At 34.5% G+C, this 18,630-nt stretch overlaps 1 protein-coding gene and 1 pseudogene across 1 annotated transcript; both read left to right on the top strand.

Annotated features, from left to right (window-relative positions):
* The first annotated feature begins 1,126 nt into the window (after positions 1-1,126).
* On the top strand, positions 1,127-4,833 carry LOC148714184 (LRR receptor-like serine/threonine-protein kinase FEI 1 pseudogene; annotated as a pseudogene).
* Positions 4,834-7,776: 2,943 nt separating this feature from the next.
* Positions 7,777-16,208, top strand: LOC148714183 (LRR receptor-like serine/threonine-protein kinase FEI 1). Its single transcript, XM_088717275.2, has 4 exons — positions 7,777-8,099; positions 12,050-12,324; positions 14,995-15,128; positions 15,294-16,208. The coding sequence occupies exons 1-4, from the start codon at positions 7,777-7,779 to the stop codon at positions 15,510-15,512; spliced, it is 951 nt and encodes a 316-aa protein (XP_088573401.2). The 3' UTR covers positions 15,513-16,208.
* The last annotated feature ends 2,422 nt before the right edge of the window (positions 16,209-18,630 follow it).

Genomic DNA, 18,630 nt, shown 5'->3' with positions numbered 1-18,630 from the left:
ATTTATAAATAAAAATCTAACTTTGTACTTTTTATTAAAGACTAACATAATTTATGTAAAAAGTATATTTTCTAACTATAAAATTGTGATATAATTTTGTAAGTTAACTCGAAATATATATGAATTTCTTAGTAAACCTTAGGTTCTCGCAATATCCCTTAAATGAGCTGTTTATGAACACCTTGATTTTTGCTCAAATATAAATGAGCTGGCTCTTACTCAGCTTGACTTCGTTACAAGGTCAAGCAGCGATGCCTGGCTTTTTTTGAGCTTGGCTCGTGCACACTCTTAATCTCATGCGACTAGAAGAGTAACCCTCAAAGGTTCTCTGGACATGGAAATAACCTTGACAAAGAGCATTGAAAGGCAATGAGCCTCGGTTCTTCATGGGTCTAATGCTGCAACCACATATTTTGTTTGATCTTTCTATGAATTTCTTGCAAATGTATTTAGATTTAGTGTGGAATTGGGTGGCTATGCCTTGTTGGTCTTCATACTGGAATTTTATGGGCAAACCCCTTCCAAGCTAGACTTTTCCAAGCAATTTGCTTGAAACTATTGGGTTGAAATAGGGAAGAAAGAGGAATGAATTTATTATTTATCCATATTTGTTTTAGGGGACCTTTACATGGACTGTGCAAACCCTGTATCAGCTGATACAGAGTTGATAAATTGATACATTTTAAGGTAATTCAATCTTAATGTATTGAATATTAGAACTGAACTGATGCAGAATTTTTATTTCCTATGTGACTGTTTTAGACCTGATATTTTAGAAAAATATGTATCCTTTCATTGTCTTGACAGAAAATTTGTTTTTTTTTCTTAAAAGAAAAATCCTTACATAAAAAATTCTTTAATGTATGGTGGCATAGGCATGCTACTTCAAAATTTTCAGCCCTAAGTCCTTTGATAGCCACTGAAACTTGTTCTGTTGAATGTCTTTTTTATTTACAGATTTGACTGGTAAAACCTTGCCAGACTCTCCTGTGTCCTCTGTTGTTTAGACTGTGTTTGTCATGTATTATTTTTGTCATTTGATCATATATAGCAAGCTCGGTTAGAAGTTCTGTCATTGTGGTACTATATTCTTGGACGTGTTTATGTGTTATACTAGGTATATTAATGGCGTGGAATCTGCTTTGCTGATTGGGCAGAAAGATCTGAACAATTGGAATGGGATGCGCGTCTTAATATTATTATGGGAGCTGCAAAAGGCCTTGCATACTTGCATCATGATTGTTCACCTAGAATCATACATCGTGACATTAAATCAAGCAACATATTACTCGATGGAAATTTGGAGGCTCATGTGTCTGATTTTGGACTCGCAAAACTATTGGAGGATGAAGAATCTCATATCACTACAATAGTTGCGGGAACATTTGGTTATCTTACTCCAGGTATGGGAAAACTGTGCATCCAATAAAATCAAATTGATTTCAGAAAATATAGATGTAACTTGCATCTATTCTCTTGGAAACTCTAGGGCCTAAATATTGAAATACTTGCTTTAATCTCTTGGAAGCTTTAGAATTTAATTGCTCAACTACTTGCTTCACTCTGTTTGTGAGCTCATATGATTACATGCTTGCAATTAAATTTTTTTCTAGGGGCATCATCGCAACGATGATTTTCTGTACCAGTTAAGTAGTTTTTCATGCAGCACTCTCTCACCTTCCTTGTTTTCTCTTCCTCCAACACAACTAAAACACACCTATTTGATGTTTGGTTTATTATGTTGCTAGTTGGAAGAAGAAAACAAAGGGGAATTGACAAAACATCATACATCTTGGACTGTTCAAGCCTTCATACACCTTCGGGTACAGCTCACCTATCAATGGGACCCATAAAAACCAAGACATTAAGAGGGGCCCTTAAGTTAAATGCTACAATAACTAATGTTGGGTTGTGACCTTCACTTCCTTTTGTGCTCTTCTTGCATCAACCAATCCTGTACATGGGAATATTTGAGTTAACAGGTGGAAGACTTGGCTGGTCTTGACTGATAAGCCTCACGAATGACTAAAGAACTCTACTCAAAGCACACCATTCTTGAAAATCATCATGCACCACTCGTTTATTTAATAGTACTGTGTTCTCCTGCTTAACAAAATATATCATCCTTGTTACTTATATTGGTATGGAGGGTGAGCCTAGGTGCAACCGGTAAGGTTGCTTCGGTGAAAATTTTTTGTAATCCTTTTCATTGTGTGTGCATTGAGTATGCATGTTTATACATTAACCATTATAATTTGAAATCATGGGTAATGTTATCAAAATTATGTAATAAATAATTTTATATCTTTGAGCCAAATAACATTGTTGTGCTTTTATGGATATTATATTGCCAAAATAATGTTAAGATGTCTAGTTATTAGAGAGCGGGCGTTGGCACAGTGGTAAGGTTTCTCTATTGCGACCTAGCGTCATGGGTATGGAACACTTAACTAGAAGGCTGCGTGCATCTGATCTACCCCAAATCTTGCAATAGTGGGAGCCTCGTGCGATGGACACCATTTTTTCATTAATATTTGTATGGATTTCTCTTGTTCGTCTGCATATGGCATGCAAAATTAGGTTCCGTGTACTGGAATTTTGATTTAGTTTGCTAGGATCCATCCCATTTTACTTGAAGCAAATTTTATTTATAATGATTCCTTGGATCACTACCATGCAACCTTCGGGACCAGCACTGCAGAGACGTGTGCTTGACACATGGCCTCCTGATTCAACAAAATATGGCCTCTTATATTTCACATCAAACCATCAAAGCAATTTTTTTGTGGTTAAGTTTCAGCAAAAATGATCAAGAGTAACATGAATGTTATGCATACCCATTAGATTGGTATTTACCTCCCAAGATTTGAACATGGAACACTCTCCGTCTGGATCAGTAATTGTTAACAAAAAATTGAATTAAATAATTATCTAATATTTTTATTGGTTTCTTAAATATTTTATAATACTTGAAAGTTTCAGACCACCATATAGTAAACACCACGACAATAAACCCAAATATTTCAGACAATATAATATCCTCTAAATTATGTTATACATGATCCCTTTTATTTTTCTTATTTTGGCATTTTTACCTATTTTTTGGCCAAATCTCTGAAACTCAAGCGGGAACCCACTGAAATTGCTCTAACTGAAACTTCGCAGGCTCTGCCACAACTGAAACTAAAGCCAAGTTTTCAAACCTTGTTTCATGCTCAGCACCCATGTTAGTATATATATGCTACTTTTTCCTGTAATTATTATGCAATCGCTTAGTCTTATGTTGATGCATTTTGTATGTATGTTAGTCATAATTGCATTCACATGTTATATCAGATGCTATTTCTTGATAGTTGATTTTAATTTCCTTCATTTCCATATTAGGTCTTCAAACTAAATTACGATATAATTTATCTTTCATTGTCTAGATATAGTGTTCGTATGCTCTTATCCTAAGTATTGCAATGCAAATGCTGATAACTTGATTTCTGGTGCTTCACCTTTCAAATGTCATTAGTTCCCAAGTATTGCAGCGCATGTCATCACTTACGCTTCTCCTCCCTCCTCTCTTAGCACAAAAGCTTTTCATACAATACAATTCTAGTTATAAAATACATACATTTGTTGCACCACTGATCCTCAGTCCCCATGTTTCCTGGTAGGCAGCCTAATGAATTTAGTTTGTAGGGATGCAGTTCTTTCGAAATGCTACTTTCTTTTATTTATAATGGTTTTCATAATTCAAATTGCGAATTTTAAAATCATTTTGTTCCTCGCAGGCATATGCATATCCAGTAGAGTAGATGAGCTCTCTTTGAAATCACAAGCTATTATGGACTTTTTGCTTTCTATAATGTCAGGGACAGAATGCAGTTAATAGACCTAATATGTATGTACCAGGGTTCTTAGGCATAGACCTAATATGTATGTACCTGGGTTCTTAGGCAAAAATCACAGCTATATTTGTATATAGACATGGAAAGTTGTGTTTCCAGTAATCATCTTTGCTCGAATGGTGTGAAAATGCAGTATCTTTTATCTTATGCCTTGTCTGATTGTGGTCAAATTTACAGAGTACATGCAAAGTGGCAGGGCAACAGAAAAAACAGATGTATACAGGTTTGGAGTCTTGGTGCTGGAAGTTTTGAGTGGGAAACGACCCACTGATTCATTATTCATTGAGAAAGACTTGAATATTCTAGGATGGGTAATTCTCTGATTACTTATTCTTTCTGCATGGAATTTTAAGGGGAGATAATTTCTTAAATATCTGATTTGATTTTCTCATACTGTCATATTTTTTTCTCTTTCTTTCTTTCTTCTTCTTCTTCTTTTATGAGGTGTCTTTCTTTGTTTCTATTTCTGCTGCAGTTGAATTTCTTGATCCTTGAGGACCGTCAAAGAGAAATAATTGATCCACACTGCGATGGCATGCAGATTGAAAGCCTGGATGCTTTGCTCTCTGTTGCCATTCAGTGTGTTTCCTCAGCTCCAGAAGAGCGGCCTACAATGCACAGAATGGTGCAATTATTGGAGTCAGAGGTTATGACACCGTGTCTGGGTGACTTTTATGACTCTAACTCAGATTAGTTGCATTTCATTTAGTTGTCAACTGCTGGTTCATATGATGAAGATACATTTGAAGGAATACATAAAATGTTTTGGACACATTTATTTTCATTCATTTATTCTTCTCCGCACATTCTGTAAATGTGTTTCCATCTGTGAACTGTTTAGCCTCGTCTCTTCTTCTCAATGGTAGAAGTGAGAAGCTTTATCTTTCCACCTCAGCATATTTCTGATTCAGTACCATGGAATGTTATTTAGTCTATTGGTCGTGAGCGGTTGAAATCTCAATCTCTCTCTCTCTCTCTCTGTGCCTGCGAGCTTGTGCATGTTGATATAATGTTGAATACCAGTAGGGCCTTAAGTTTAGAGTTTGGAATTTTCCAAGGCATTTCATTATGTGTATCCAAAAAATGGCCGCGGGTGATTGAACAAGACAGTAACTAGAGGGAGATGTTAACAAGGTGAATTTGGAGAATTAGATGAAGTGGTAAGTTTGAGATGGAGGAGATGGGATTTTGAGGGATAGAGGCAGACGAGCCAGGAGGGAGAGAGAGAGAGAGAGAGGGTTGGGCACCAGCTGCTGACTGCTGTGGAACGTTTAAGAGAGAGAAGCACACAATGCTAGGGTGGAACACCTTTTAGTTTCCTTTCTTTTTATATTTACCCTTTTTGTTTGGATAGTTTCCTCCCATTAGAAAGAGCCATTAGATGCGAGTCTGGATATCTCAATTTCTATTTACATTACCTTATAAAATAAAAGAGAATATATCGGATGGTTCTTGCCTGTCAAAAATTTACTGAAAAAGATGCACTTGGTTTTTCAAAGAAATTTTGTTCAAAAGAATCATATTATCAATTATATTTTTAGTAGATACCTAAAAAATATGCTTTATTTTCTATCATTCTCCTTAGTAACTGCAGAAGTCATTATCTCTCTAGTCTAACCATTCTTCTCGCTAGTTTCCATTTTAAAATGTTTTGAAGTTTGAAGTACTTTTTAACCCACCAAGTCCATGTCCCTCTACCTATCCTCTGATACCGATTTCATGCATTCAGTTTATATTTACTATTTTTATATTTAATATTTAATTTTTTATAGTCCTTGTTTTTATTTTATTTATATATTATGATTATTATTTCTTCTTAATCTCCATTGCAAGTTCCGAAATGGCAGTATATCTAGAACATAGTATACACCCCCGCGCCCCCCCTCCCCAGCGAAAGAAAAAATGTAGTTTGAAATTGTGTTTTTTAAAGAGTCTTTGGCTTGATGTGGCTTGTGGCCTGGGTTTCGACTGATGCTGGGTTGGGTGAGTAGGGATCTAGATATTCTTTTGGCACAAACTTGGACTTAGAGTGCCTTCCAATCTCAAAAATAAATAAGTAAATAGAAATAATAATGATCGCTCTTGGAAAATATGTATATTCTTGTCTATGCTCGGCTGATTTTAATCATTTTTCTCATTTTCATCACTCGCTAGATTTCAAAATCATCTTGATTGAGGCTAAAAAATGTTTAGGTAATCCTCTAATCGATCTAAATCATGGTCGACTGACTACAAGGGAAAATCAAAAATATGCAAATAAGTGCATGGCATTGATTATTGTTGCTATAATAATAGATGGTTGCAAGATTATGTTGTGGCCAGACAACAAGTCTAAATGGTTAAGGCAACAAGATGTTGGCCGTTTAGGTTCCTTATTCCTTGCGGTCTTCTTGGCCCAGCTTTTCCTCCCATACTTAGGCTCTACCCTCTCTCCCCGAATGTTTCTCTCATCCACAAGCTCTATCCTCCCTTCCCGATGTTTCCTCACATTCACAGGCTCCATCCTCCCTCCGTGGTTCATGCGTGTCCGCTATTCATGTCATTGCCTATATTGTATATAACACAGCGGTCGTGAATGGCATGAAAGCAAGTTGGTTGCTTATAGGTCATCCGCAAGATAGTGCAAAAGAAAAGGTATTGCGTACTAAATTTTCTATATTAAGCTTCTAAGAAGAATGAATGAATGAATGAATATATGCTTTTAACTCCTTTTTCATTCATTCATTCATTCATCCATCTATCCTTTCTTTCTCTTTTTCTTTCCTTACCTCTTCTCTCTCTCTTTTTTTTTGTATTATATTACAATAGAAGCGCTGCCATTTGTCTTCAAATGCCAAACCTCATTTTAGAATACGTACTATAGGGATGGTGACAACCATCGGTCCAATTCTATTGAAAAGATATAGTTTGTTATTTTATATTTCATCTAACACATACAATCAAGGGAATTTTGCAAAAAAAAATCTACTTCACTTTTGATTTTCCAAAATCAAGATATTTTCTTAATAAGAAACGCTTTATTTTTGCATACCTTGTTTTATGACTACTTAAAAGCTATTTATATATGTGCATCAATGTGTATTTATTTGAAGCTCATTATTCATTATACAGATATATCAATATCTGTAAGTCATGTGTTCAACCAACATTATTTAAGGCATATTTGATGTCTATATTATGTTGTAGTTTTTAGTCTGACAATAGATAGACTAATAGTATATCAATGAGCAGAAAGTAAAGTAAAATATATTATCTGTGTGGAATTCCTCCTATCAATCTTTAGAAATGATTATGTTCCTATTATGAGAAACAACAAGGCTTATATTCTGTAAACACAATTGAAGTACAAGCTATGTACCTCTTGGTGTTGAAGATTACAAATGGGTCTTGCATGCATTTCATGATCAGCCAGCAAGAAATAACATAGAAAATTATGTAAAAAATATCTTCCTCTTTCTCTTTTTACTAAATATACTTACAATCATGATCCATATCTTGCTCGTTCTAATAGAAAATGGAAAAATTTTTACCACTAATGATCGTAGATGATGTTGTAAATATTACATATTATCACAACTTTTTATGAATGTTATACTAATCATGCCTCGGTACTTGAGTTTCTATTTTGCTAATTAAAGATTTTCATTGGAAAAGTTTCGAAAAAAAGGCTCTTAAGATCAAAGCAAGTTGTATCCGTGACCATAATGATCAAAGTCATTCCACCTATTTTGAAATTCCCTCATCTCCAATCATTCTTACAAAGGCCACTAATCCAAGAGGACTACATTGTTCAACTTTTTTATTTTAATGAATGAGATTTCTTATAATCCTTTTTTCTTCCTGCTCATAAGCTAAGATGCGTAAATGACATTTTTCTCAGATGGCTGCAGTCCGTGCATGGTTATTGATGGCATTACTCGCAAGCATTTGCTTGGTGAAAGAAAATAATGCAGAAGATATTGGTTACGGCACTATTGGAAAAGGTGGTGGTGAAGTTCATTGTGGAGTTGGACATAAGGGGAATTGTCGTCCTCATGAAGCAGCGCCTTACCATAGACCTTGCCAGAAAAAGGATGGGTGTAGAGGAGATCCACCGAACACGAAAAAGATAGTTGAACATGATGGAAATTTGCCGAAGCCCAAAGCAGGGAAGAGAATTAAAGATGCTGAACAGTTGCTTCACTCACTTGGGCCAACTCCCATGTGAGTTTGTCAAAGTATGCAAGAGAAGGAGATAAAATCTCTTTCCTCGTTAAAAGAAGAGAAGAAGATCGATGAATTCTCGCACTTTGTCGAGTTATGTTATATCTATTTGTTGCATGATGTGTGTAGTACGTGTTGCTGGGTCATTTTGTTTACATTCTCTAAGCTACCTTCTAGGGAAGATGATGGCCCTACTGAATTTCTTAAGTTTAATTAGCCAAATTTCTTCGCATTATGGAGGAACTTGGTTTGTGTCATGTTAATAGAGTGTTTCCTTTTTATCAATTATGTAATACTACCTTGATCCACAATAAAGTACTGCTTCCTCGCAGAGGCAGCTTATTTCTTTATCTGTATCTCACATTAATCCATGTTTTAAAACCACCAGCAAATTATGCAAGAAATTAATGGGGGGGCATGACCTTTGATATTTTTTGTTCTTTTGCTTTCTTTTTAATTGATTTTGTAGTCACAACAAATATAACCCAAGCGCTCGAAAAGGTGGGAGCAAGTGGGAGCACACAAATATAAGGCTATCAAACAGTTAATTAATGCTTTAGTTCCTTGTGTTAATGCGAGCTTAATTAGGAAGGCTCTTCTCTACTGAAGGCATGCATGCAAAAGAAACTGATCTACTTGTCCCTCGTTGACTTCCATGAATTTGAATTTCCAACTGGAAACTTGTTGACAAAATCTATGCTACTTTTGATGCATCATTGACGGGATGAGGTTTGGGTGAATACACTGCCATCCCTCGTGTAAACTGCATTCAACTACTCTTATGTCAACTCTAGTTACAATAACCTCCTTGATAAATGGAGCACCATATAAACGAGGTTAAAGAAAAAAATCAAATGTTTACCGGTCATGACTAAGATATTAGGGTCGAAATCGGATCAGATATGGATCGAATACTAGTATATCCGGTTCGAGCTGGTACAGTGTACCATGAATTTGATGGTTATTGTGTGGAAGATTTATAATCTTGAATGCTGGGTTTAACTTTTCTAATCATTTTTGCGGTTGAATTTGTGTTTTTCATGGCCAGCGGTTTTTTTTTGGCACAAAATTTAGCTTGAGTACAACTTGCTTGATTTGTAAATAAGTTGAATTAGAGGTATTCTTGGTTTGTTCCACCTCAGCTTGATTCTATAGCCTATTATAAAACCGGGAAGGGAATATTGCCTTCTTGATTCTTTGTTCTAGCTAGACTTTTGGGTCCAGCTGGGATTGTTATCCTCACCCATCCCCTCTCTCTTTAGGCCATAATAAATGGGTGTAAGCATCATGGGAGACCATACCGATTTTTCATAGTACTGATAATGCCCAAAGGACCCACCCTTACTGTATTTGTCCATATAACAGAAACTTCAACCGTTATTTTATCCAAACCTGTTTGATAATATTTTAGAATTAAATAATTAATTGTATGATGGTTATAAATTATTAATAACAAAAAATAACAAGTTTATTTTCTTAGATCATTATTCAATGAATGAAAATGTTAAATTCAATAACCAAGCAAGAGACTTGAATTTAAAACCCATGCCTTTTCTTTATGAATACTCTTTTATTAGGATAACTTGTGGTTTTTTTTACATTTGTCATGAATAAGTTGAAGGGTTTTCTATTTTTGAGAAAATTTTGTGACTAACCACCACTTATTGCATTCATCTAATGAAAAGGATATAAAAGTGGCAAAAATATCACGAAGAAAGCTACAGAAAAAAGGAAAAGCATATTTTTTCTAAAAAGTTGTTACTACCACAAACATATATAATTTTGGAATTTGTACATTTAATTTTTTTATTTAATGTTAATCATTTTATTATCAAATGAAATTATGTTAATAGTTAATTTTAAATAATTAATTATAATTTGATTGTACTAAATGTAGAACTCATAATTTTTGTATGATAATATAGGTGTACTAGCTAATTGCTGATTTGCAATTGGTCTCTATTTGCAGTAATTTCAGGCAGTTTGTCGTGCATTAAGATGCTTCTACTGAAAATTTTCTAATCTTTTTCATTGTGTCTGTGCATTGAATATGCATACTTATATAGTAGCCATTATAATTGGAAATCATGGGTGATGTTATCAAAATTATATAATAAATGATTTTACATCTTTGCAATAAATAATATTGTTGTATTTTTATGGAGAATGTAATATAAAATTATAATATATTTCCAAGATAATGTGAATATATTTTATTATTAGAGGGTGGGCTTTGGCGCAGCAGTTAGGTTGCTCTATTGTGAGCTAGGTATCACAAGTTCGAAATAGGAAAACAGTTTCTTTTGCATGTGATGATAATGCAACGTATATTTGTCCTCTACAGATCTCTCAATGGAAGGAGCCTTGTGCAATGCCCTTTTTTTAATCTTATGATTTCTTGTGAAGAATGACATATATATATATAAAGTAATCAATTAAAAAAAAAACTTAACATATGTATATGTTTTATGGTTTAAAACCTTGAACATCCATATCCTAGTGCATGCTTGTGTCTTCTCACTTGTTTTAATCCATTTTTCCTTCTTGTGGAGCATTCAATTGGAAAAAGAAAAAAGTATAATCATGAGATAGGCAAGATATAGATAGAATGTGTATCATCCTAATATATCTACAAATAAGTCTGTTTTATAGCATTATGAATGCAAACTTCAGTTCACAAGATTTAGTATTGTAGTTATTGATTATGATTCATTTATTGTAAAATGCAATATGTACATGAATGCACATCCCATCCAACTAGTAAGCTAAAAAAATGAATAAAATGAATACTTATTTCATAATCTATATTATTTTAATTATTATTTATAAATAAAAATCTAACTTTGTACTTTTTTATTAAAGACTAACATAATTTATGTAAAAAGTATATTTTCTAACTATAAAATTGTGATATAATTTTGTAAGTTAACTCGAAATATATATGAATTTCTTAGTAAACCTTAGGTTCTCGCAATATCCCTTAAATGAGCTGTTTATGAACACCTTGATTTCTGCTCAAATATAAATGAGCTGGCTCTTACTCAGCTTGACTTCGTTACAAGGTCAAGCAGCGATGCCTGGCTTTTTTTGAGCTTGGCTCGTGCACACTCTTAATCTCATGCGACTAGAAGAGTAACCCTCAAAGGTTCTCTGGACATGGAAATAACCTTGACAAAGAGCATTGAAAGGCAATGAGCCTCGGTTCTTCATGGGTCTAATGCTGCAACCACATATTTTGTTTGATCTTTCTATGAATTTCTTGCAAATGTATTTAGATTTAGTGTGGAATTGGGTGGCTATGCCTTGTTGGTCTTCATACTGGAATTTTATGGGCAAACCCCTTCCAAGCTAGACTTTTCCAAGCAATTTGCTTGAAACTATTGGGTTGAAATAGGGAAGAAAGAGGAATGAATTTATTATTTATCCATATTTGTTTTAGGGGACCTTTACATGGACTGTGCAAACCCTGTATCAGCTGATACAGAGTTGATAAATTGAGACATTTTAAGGTAATTCAATCTTAATGTATTGAATATTAGAACTGAACTGATGCAGAATTTTTATTTCCTATGTGACTGTTTTAGACCTGATATTTTAGAAAAATATGTATCCTTTCATTGTCTTGACAGAAAATTTGTTTTTTTTTCTTAAAAGAAAAATCCTTACATAAAAAATTCTTTAATGTATGGTGGCATAGGCATGCTACTTCAAAATTTTCAGCCCTAAGTCCTTTGATAGCCACTGAAACTTGTTCTGTTGAATGTCTTTTTTATTTACAGATTTGACTGGTAAAACCTTGCCAGACTCTCCTGTGTCCTCTGTTGTTTAGACTGTGTTTGTCATGTATTATTTTTGTCATTTGATCATATATAGCAAGTTCGGTTAGAAGTTCTGTCATTGTGGTACTATATTCTTGGACGTGTTTATGTGTTATACTAGGTATATTAATGGTGTGGATTCTGCTTTGCTGATTGGGCAGAAAGATCTGAACAATTGGAATGGGATGCGCGTCTTAATATTATTATGGGAGCTGCAAAAGGCCTTGCATACTTGCATCATGATTGTTCACCTAGAATCATACATCGTGACATTAAATCAAGCAACATATTACTAGATGGAAATTCGGAGGCTCATGTGTCTGATTTTGGACTCGCAAAACTATTGGAGGATGAAGAATCTCATATCACTACAATAGTTGCGGGAACATTTGGTTATCTTACTCCAGGTATGGGAAAACTGTGCATCCAATAAAATCAAATTGATTTCAGAAAATATAGATGTAACTTGCATCTATTCTCTTGGAAACTCTAGGGCCTAAATATTGAAATACTTGCTTTAATCTCTTGGAAGCTTTAGAATTTAATTGCTCAACTACTTGCTTTACTCTGTTTGTGAGCTCATATGATTACATGCTTGCAATTAAATTTTTTTCTAGGGGCATCATCGCAACGATGATTTTCTGTACCAGTTAAGTAGTTTTTCATGCAGCACTCTCTCACCTTCCTTGTTTTCTCTTCCTCCAACACAACTAAAACACACCTATTTGATGTTTGGTTTATTATGTTGCTAGTTGGAAGAAGAAAACAAAGGGGAATTGACAAAACATCGTACATCTTGGACTGTTCAAGCCTTCATACACCTTCGGGTACAGCTCACCTATCAATGGGACCCATAAAAACCAAGACATTAAGAGGGGCCCTTAAGTTAAATGCTACAATAACTAATGTTGGGTTGTGACCTTCACTTCCTTTTGTGCTCTTCTTGCATCAACCAATCCTGTACATGGGAATATTTGAGTTAACAGGTGGAAGACTTGGCTGGTCTTGACTGATAAGCCTCACGAATGACTAAAGAACTCTACTCAAAGCACACCATTCTTGAAAATCATCATGTACCACTCGTTTATTTAATAGTACTGTGTTCTCCTGCTTAACAAAATATATCATCCTTGTTACTTATATTGGTATGGAGGGTGAGCCTAGGTGCAACCGGTAAGGTTGCTTCGGTGAAAATTTTTTGTAATCCTTTTCATTGTGTGTGCATTGAGTATGCATGTTTATACATTAACCATTATAATTTGAAATCATGGGTAATGTTATCAAAATTATGTAATAAATAATTTTATATCTTTGAGCCAAATAACATTGTTGTGCTTTTATGGATATTATATTTCCAAAATAATGTTAAGATGTCTAGTTATTAGAGAGCGGGCGTTGGCACAGTGGTAAGGTTTCTCTATTGCGACCTAGCGTCATGGGTATGGAACACTTAACTAGAAGGCTGCGTGCATCTGATCTACCCCAAATCTTGCAATAGTGGGAGCCTCGTGCGATGGACACCATTTTTTCATGAATATTTGTATGGATTTCTCTTGTTCGTCTGCATATGGCATGCAAAATTAGGTTCCGTGTACTGGAATTTTGATTTAGTTTGCTAGGATCCATCCCATTTTACTTGAAGCAAATTTTATTTATAATGATTCCTTGGATCACTACCATGCAACCTTCGGGACCAGCACTGCAGAGACGTGTGCTTGACACATGGCCTCCTGATTCAACAAAATATGGCCTCTTATATTTCACATCAAACCATCAAAGCAATTTTTTTGTGGTTAAGTTTCAGCAAAAATGATCAAGAGTAACATGAATGTTATGCATACCCATTAGATTGGTATTTACCTCCCAAGATTTGAACATAAAACACTCTCCGTCTGGATCAGTAATTGTTAACAAAAAATTGAATTAAATAATTATCTACTATTTTTATTGGTTTCTTAAATATTTTATAATACTTGAAAGTTTCAGACCACCATATAGTAAACACCACGACAATAAACCCAAATATTTCAGACAATATAATATCCTCTAAATTATGTTATACATGATCCCTTTTATTTTTCTTATTTTGGCATTTTTACCTATTTTTTGGCCAAATCTCTGAAACTCAAGCGGGAACCCACTGAAATTGCTCTAACTGAAACTTCGCAGGCTCTGCCACAACTGAAACTAAAGCCAAGTTTTCAAACCTTGTTTCATGCTCAGCACCCATGTTAGTATATATATGCTACTTTTTCCTGTAATTATTATGCAATCGCTTAGTCTTATGTTGATGCATTTTGTATGTATGTTAGTCATAATTGCATTCACATGTTATATCAGATGCTATTTCTTGATAGTTGATTTTAATTTCCTTCATTTCCATATTAGGTCTTCAAACTAAATTACGATATAATTTATCTTTCATTGTCTAGATATAGTGTTCGTATGCTCTTATCCTAAGTATTGCAATGCAAATGCTGATAACTTGATTTCTGGTGCTTCACCTTTCAAATGTCATTAGTTCCCAAGTATTGCAGCGCATGTCATCACTTACGCTTCTCCTCCCTCCTCTCTTAGCACAAAAGCTTTTCATACAATACAATTCTAGTTATAAAATACATACATTTGTTGCACCACTGATCCTCAGTCCCCATGTTTCCTGGTAGGTAGCCTAATGAATTTAGTTTGTAGGGATGCAGTTCTTTCGAAATGCTACTTTCTTTTATTTATAATGGTTTTCATAATTCAAATTGCGAATTTTAAAATCATTTTGTTCCTCGCAGGCATATGCATATCCAGTAGAGTAGATGAGCTCTCTTTGAAATCACAAGCTATTATGGACTTTTTGCTTTCTATAATGTCAGGGACAGAATGCAGTTAATAGACCTAATATGTATGTACCAGGGTTCTTAGGCATAGACCTAATATGTATGTACCTGGGTTCTTAGGCAAAAATCACAGCTATATTTGTATATAGACATGGAAAGTTGTGTTTCCAGTAATCATCTTTGCTCGAATGGTGTGAAAATGCAGTATCTTTTATCTTATGCCTTGTCTGATTGTGGTCAAATTTACAGAGTACATGCAAAGTGGCAGGGCAACAGAAAAAACAGATGTATACAGGTTTGGAGTCTTGGTGCTGGAAGTTTTGAGTGGGAAACGACCCACTGATTCATTATTCATTGAGAAAGACTTGAATATTCTAGGATGGGTAATTCTCTGATTACTTATTCTTTCTGCATGGAATTTTAAGGGGAGATAATTTCTTAAATATCTGATTTGATTTTTCTCATACTGTCATATTTTTTTCTCTTTCTTTCTTTCTTCTTCTTCTTCTTTTATGAGGTGTCTTTCTTTGTTTCTATTTCTGCTGCAGTTGAATTTTTTGATCCTTGAGGACCGTCAAAGAGAAATAATTGATCCACACTGCGATGGCATGCAGATTGAAAGCCTGGATGCTTTGCTCTCTGTTGCCATTCAGTGTGTTTCATCAGCTCCAGAAGAGCGGCCTACAATGCACAGAATGGTGCAATTATTGGAGTCAGAGGTTATGACACCGTGTCTGGGTGACTTTTATGACTCTAACTCAGATTAGTTGCATTTCATTTAGTTGTCAACTGCTGGTTCATATGATGAAGATACATTTGAAGGAATACATAAAATGTTTTGGACACATTTATTTTCATTCATTTATTCTTCTCCGCATATTCTGTAAATGTGTTTCCATCTGTGAACTGTTTAGCCTGGTCTCTTCTTCTCAATGGTAGAAGTGAGAAGCTTTATCTTTCCACCTCAGCATATTTCTGATTCAGTACCATGGAATGTTATTTAGTCTATTGGTCGTGAGCGGTTGAAATCTCAATCTCTCTCTCTCTCTCTCTCTCTCTCTCTGTGCCTGCAAGCTTGTGCATGTTGATATAATGTTGAATACCAGTGGGGCCTTAAGTTTAGAGTTTGGAATTTTTCAAGGCATTTCATTATGTGTATCCAAAAAATGGCCGCGGGTGATTGAACAAGACAGTAACTAGAAGGAGACGTTAACAAGGTGAATTTGGAGAATTAGATGAAGTGGTAAGTTTGAGATGGAGGAGATGGGATTTTGAGGGATAGAGGCAGACGAGCCAGGAGGGAGAGAGAGAGAGAGAGAGGGTTGGGCACCAGCTGCTGACTGCTGTGGAACGTTTAAGAGAGAGAAGCACACAATGCTAGGGTGGAACACCTTTTAGTTTCCTTTCTTTTTATATTTTCCCTTTTTGTTTGGATAGTTTCCTCTCATTAGAAAGAGCCATTAGATGCGAGTCTGGATATCTCAATTTCTATTTACATTACCTTATAAAATAAAAGAGAATATATCGGATGGTTCTTGCCTGTCAAAAATTTACTGAAAAAGATGCACTTGGTTTTTCAAAGAAATTTTGTTCAAAAGAATCATATTATCAATTATATTTTTAGTAGATACCTAAAAAATATGCTTTATTTTCTATCATTCTCCTTAGTAACTGCAGAAGTCATTATCTCTCTAGTCTAACCGTTCTTCTCGCTAGTTTCCATTTTAAAATGTTTTGAAGTTTGAAGTACTTTTTAACCCACCAAGTCCACGTCCCTCTACCTATCCTTTGATACCGATTTCATGCATTCAGTTTATATTTACTATTTTTATATTTAATATTTAATTTTTTATAGTCCTTGTTTTTATTTTATTTATTTATTATGATTATTATTACTTCTTAATCTCCATTGCAAGTTCCGAAATGGCAGTATATCTAGAACATAGTATACACCCCCGCGCCCCCCCTCCCCAGCGAAAGAAAAAATGTAGTTTGAAATTATGTTTTTTAAAGAGTCTTTGGCTTGATGTGGCTTGTGGCCTGGGTTTCGACTGATGCTGGGTTGGGTGAGTAGGGATCTAGATATTCTTTTGGCACAAACTTGGACTTAGAGTGCCTCCCAATCTCAAAAATAAATAAGTAAATAGAAATAATAATGATCACTCTTGGAAAATATGTATATTCTTGTCTATGCTCGGCTGATTTTAATCATTTTTCTCATTTTCATCACTCGCTAGATTTCAAAATCATCTTGATTGAGGCTAAAAAATGTTTAGGTAATCCTCTAATCGATCTAAATCATGGTCAACTGACTACAAGGGAAAATCAAAAATATGCAAATAAGTGCATGGCATTGATTATTGTTGCTATAATAATAGATGGTTGCAAGATTATGTTGTGGCCAGACAACAAGTCTAAATGGTTAAGGCAACAAGATGTTGGCCGTTTAGGTTCCTTATTCCTTGCGGTCTTCTTGGCCCAGCTTTTCCTCCCATACTTAGGCTCTACCCTCTCTCCCCGAATGTTTCTCTCATCCACAAGCTCTATCCTCCCTTCCCGATGTTTCCTTACATTCACAGGCTCCATCCTCCCTCCGTGGTTCATGCGTGTCCGCTATTCATGTCATTGCCTATATTGTATATAACACAGCGGTCGTGAATGGCATGAAAGCAAGTTGGTTGCTTATAGGTCATCCGCAAGATAGTGCAAAAGAAAAGGTATTGCGTACTAAATTTTCTATATTAAGCTTCTAAGAAGAATGAATGAATGAATGAATATATGCTTGTAACTCCTTTTTCATTCATTCATTCATTCATCCATCTATCCTTTCTTTCTCTTTTTCTTTCCTTACCTCTTCTCTCTCTCTTTTTTTTTGTATTATATTACAATAGAAGCGCTGCCATTTGTCTTCAAATGCCAAACCTCATTTTAGAATACGTACTATAGGGATGGTGACAACCATCGGTCCAATTCTATTGAAAAGATATAATTTGTTATTTTATATTTCATCTAACACATACAATCAAGGGAATTTTGCACAAAAAATCTACTTCACTTTTGATTTTCCAAAATCAAGATATTTTCTTAATAAGAAACGCTTTATTTTTGCATACCTTGTTTTATGACTACTTAAAAGCTATTTATATATGTGCATCAATGTGTATTTATTTGAAGCTCATTATTCATTATACAGATATATCAATATCTGTAAGTCATGTGTTCAACCAACATTATTTAAGGCATATTTGATGTCTATATTATGTTGTAGTTTTTAGTCTGACAATAGATAGACTAATAGTATATCAATGAGCAGAAAGTAAAGTAAAATATATTATCTGTGTGGAATTCCTCCTATCAATCTTTAGAAATGATTATGTTCCTATTATGAGAAACAACAAGGCTTATATTCTGTAAACACAATTGAAGTACAAGCTATGTACCTCTTGGTGTTGAAGATTACAAATGGGTCTTGCATGCATTTCATGATCAGCCAGCAAGAAATAACATAGAAAATTATGTAAAAAATATCTTCCTCTTTCTCTTTTTACTAAATATACTTACAATCATGATCCATATCTTGCTCGTTCTAATAGAAAATGGAAAAATTTTTACCACTAATGATCGTAGATGATGTTGTAAATATTACATATTATCACAACTTTCTATGAATGTTATACTAATCATGCCTCGGTACTTGAGTTTCTATTTTGCTAATTAAAGATTTTCATTGGAAAAGTTTCGAAAAAAAGGCTCTTAAGATCAAAGCAAGTTGTATCCGTGACCATAATGATCAAAGTCATTCCACCTATTTTGAAATTCCCTCATCTCCAATCATTCTTACAAAGGCCACTAATCCAAGAGGACTACATTGTTCAACTTTTTTAT

This window comes from Phoenix dactylifera, chromosome 3 (genome assembly GCF_051530095.1).
Source record: "Phoenix dactylifera cultivar Ajwa chromosome 3, Ajwa_hap1_PhDact_Kaust_v1.1, whole genome shotgun sequence".
Classification (NCBI taxonomy): domain Eukaryota; kingdom Viridiplantae; phylum Streptophyta; class Magnoliopsida; order Arecales; family Arecaceae; genus Phoenix; species Phoenix dactylifera.
This window is presented reverse-complemented; position numbering and strand designations above follow the sequence as displayed.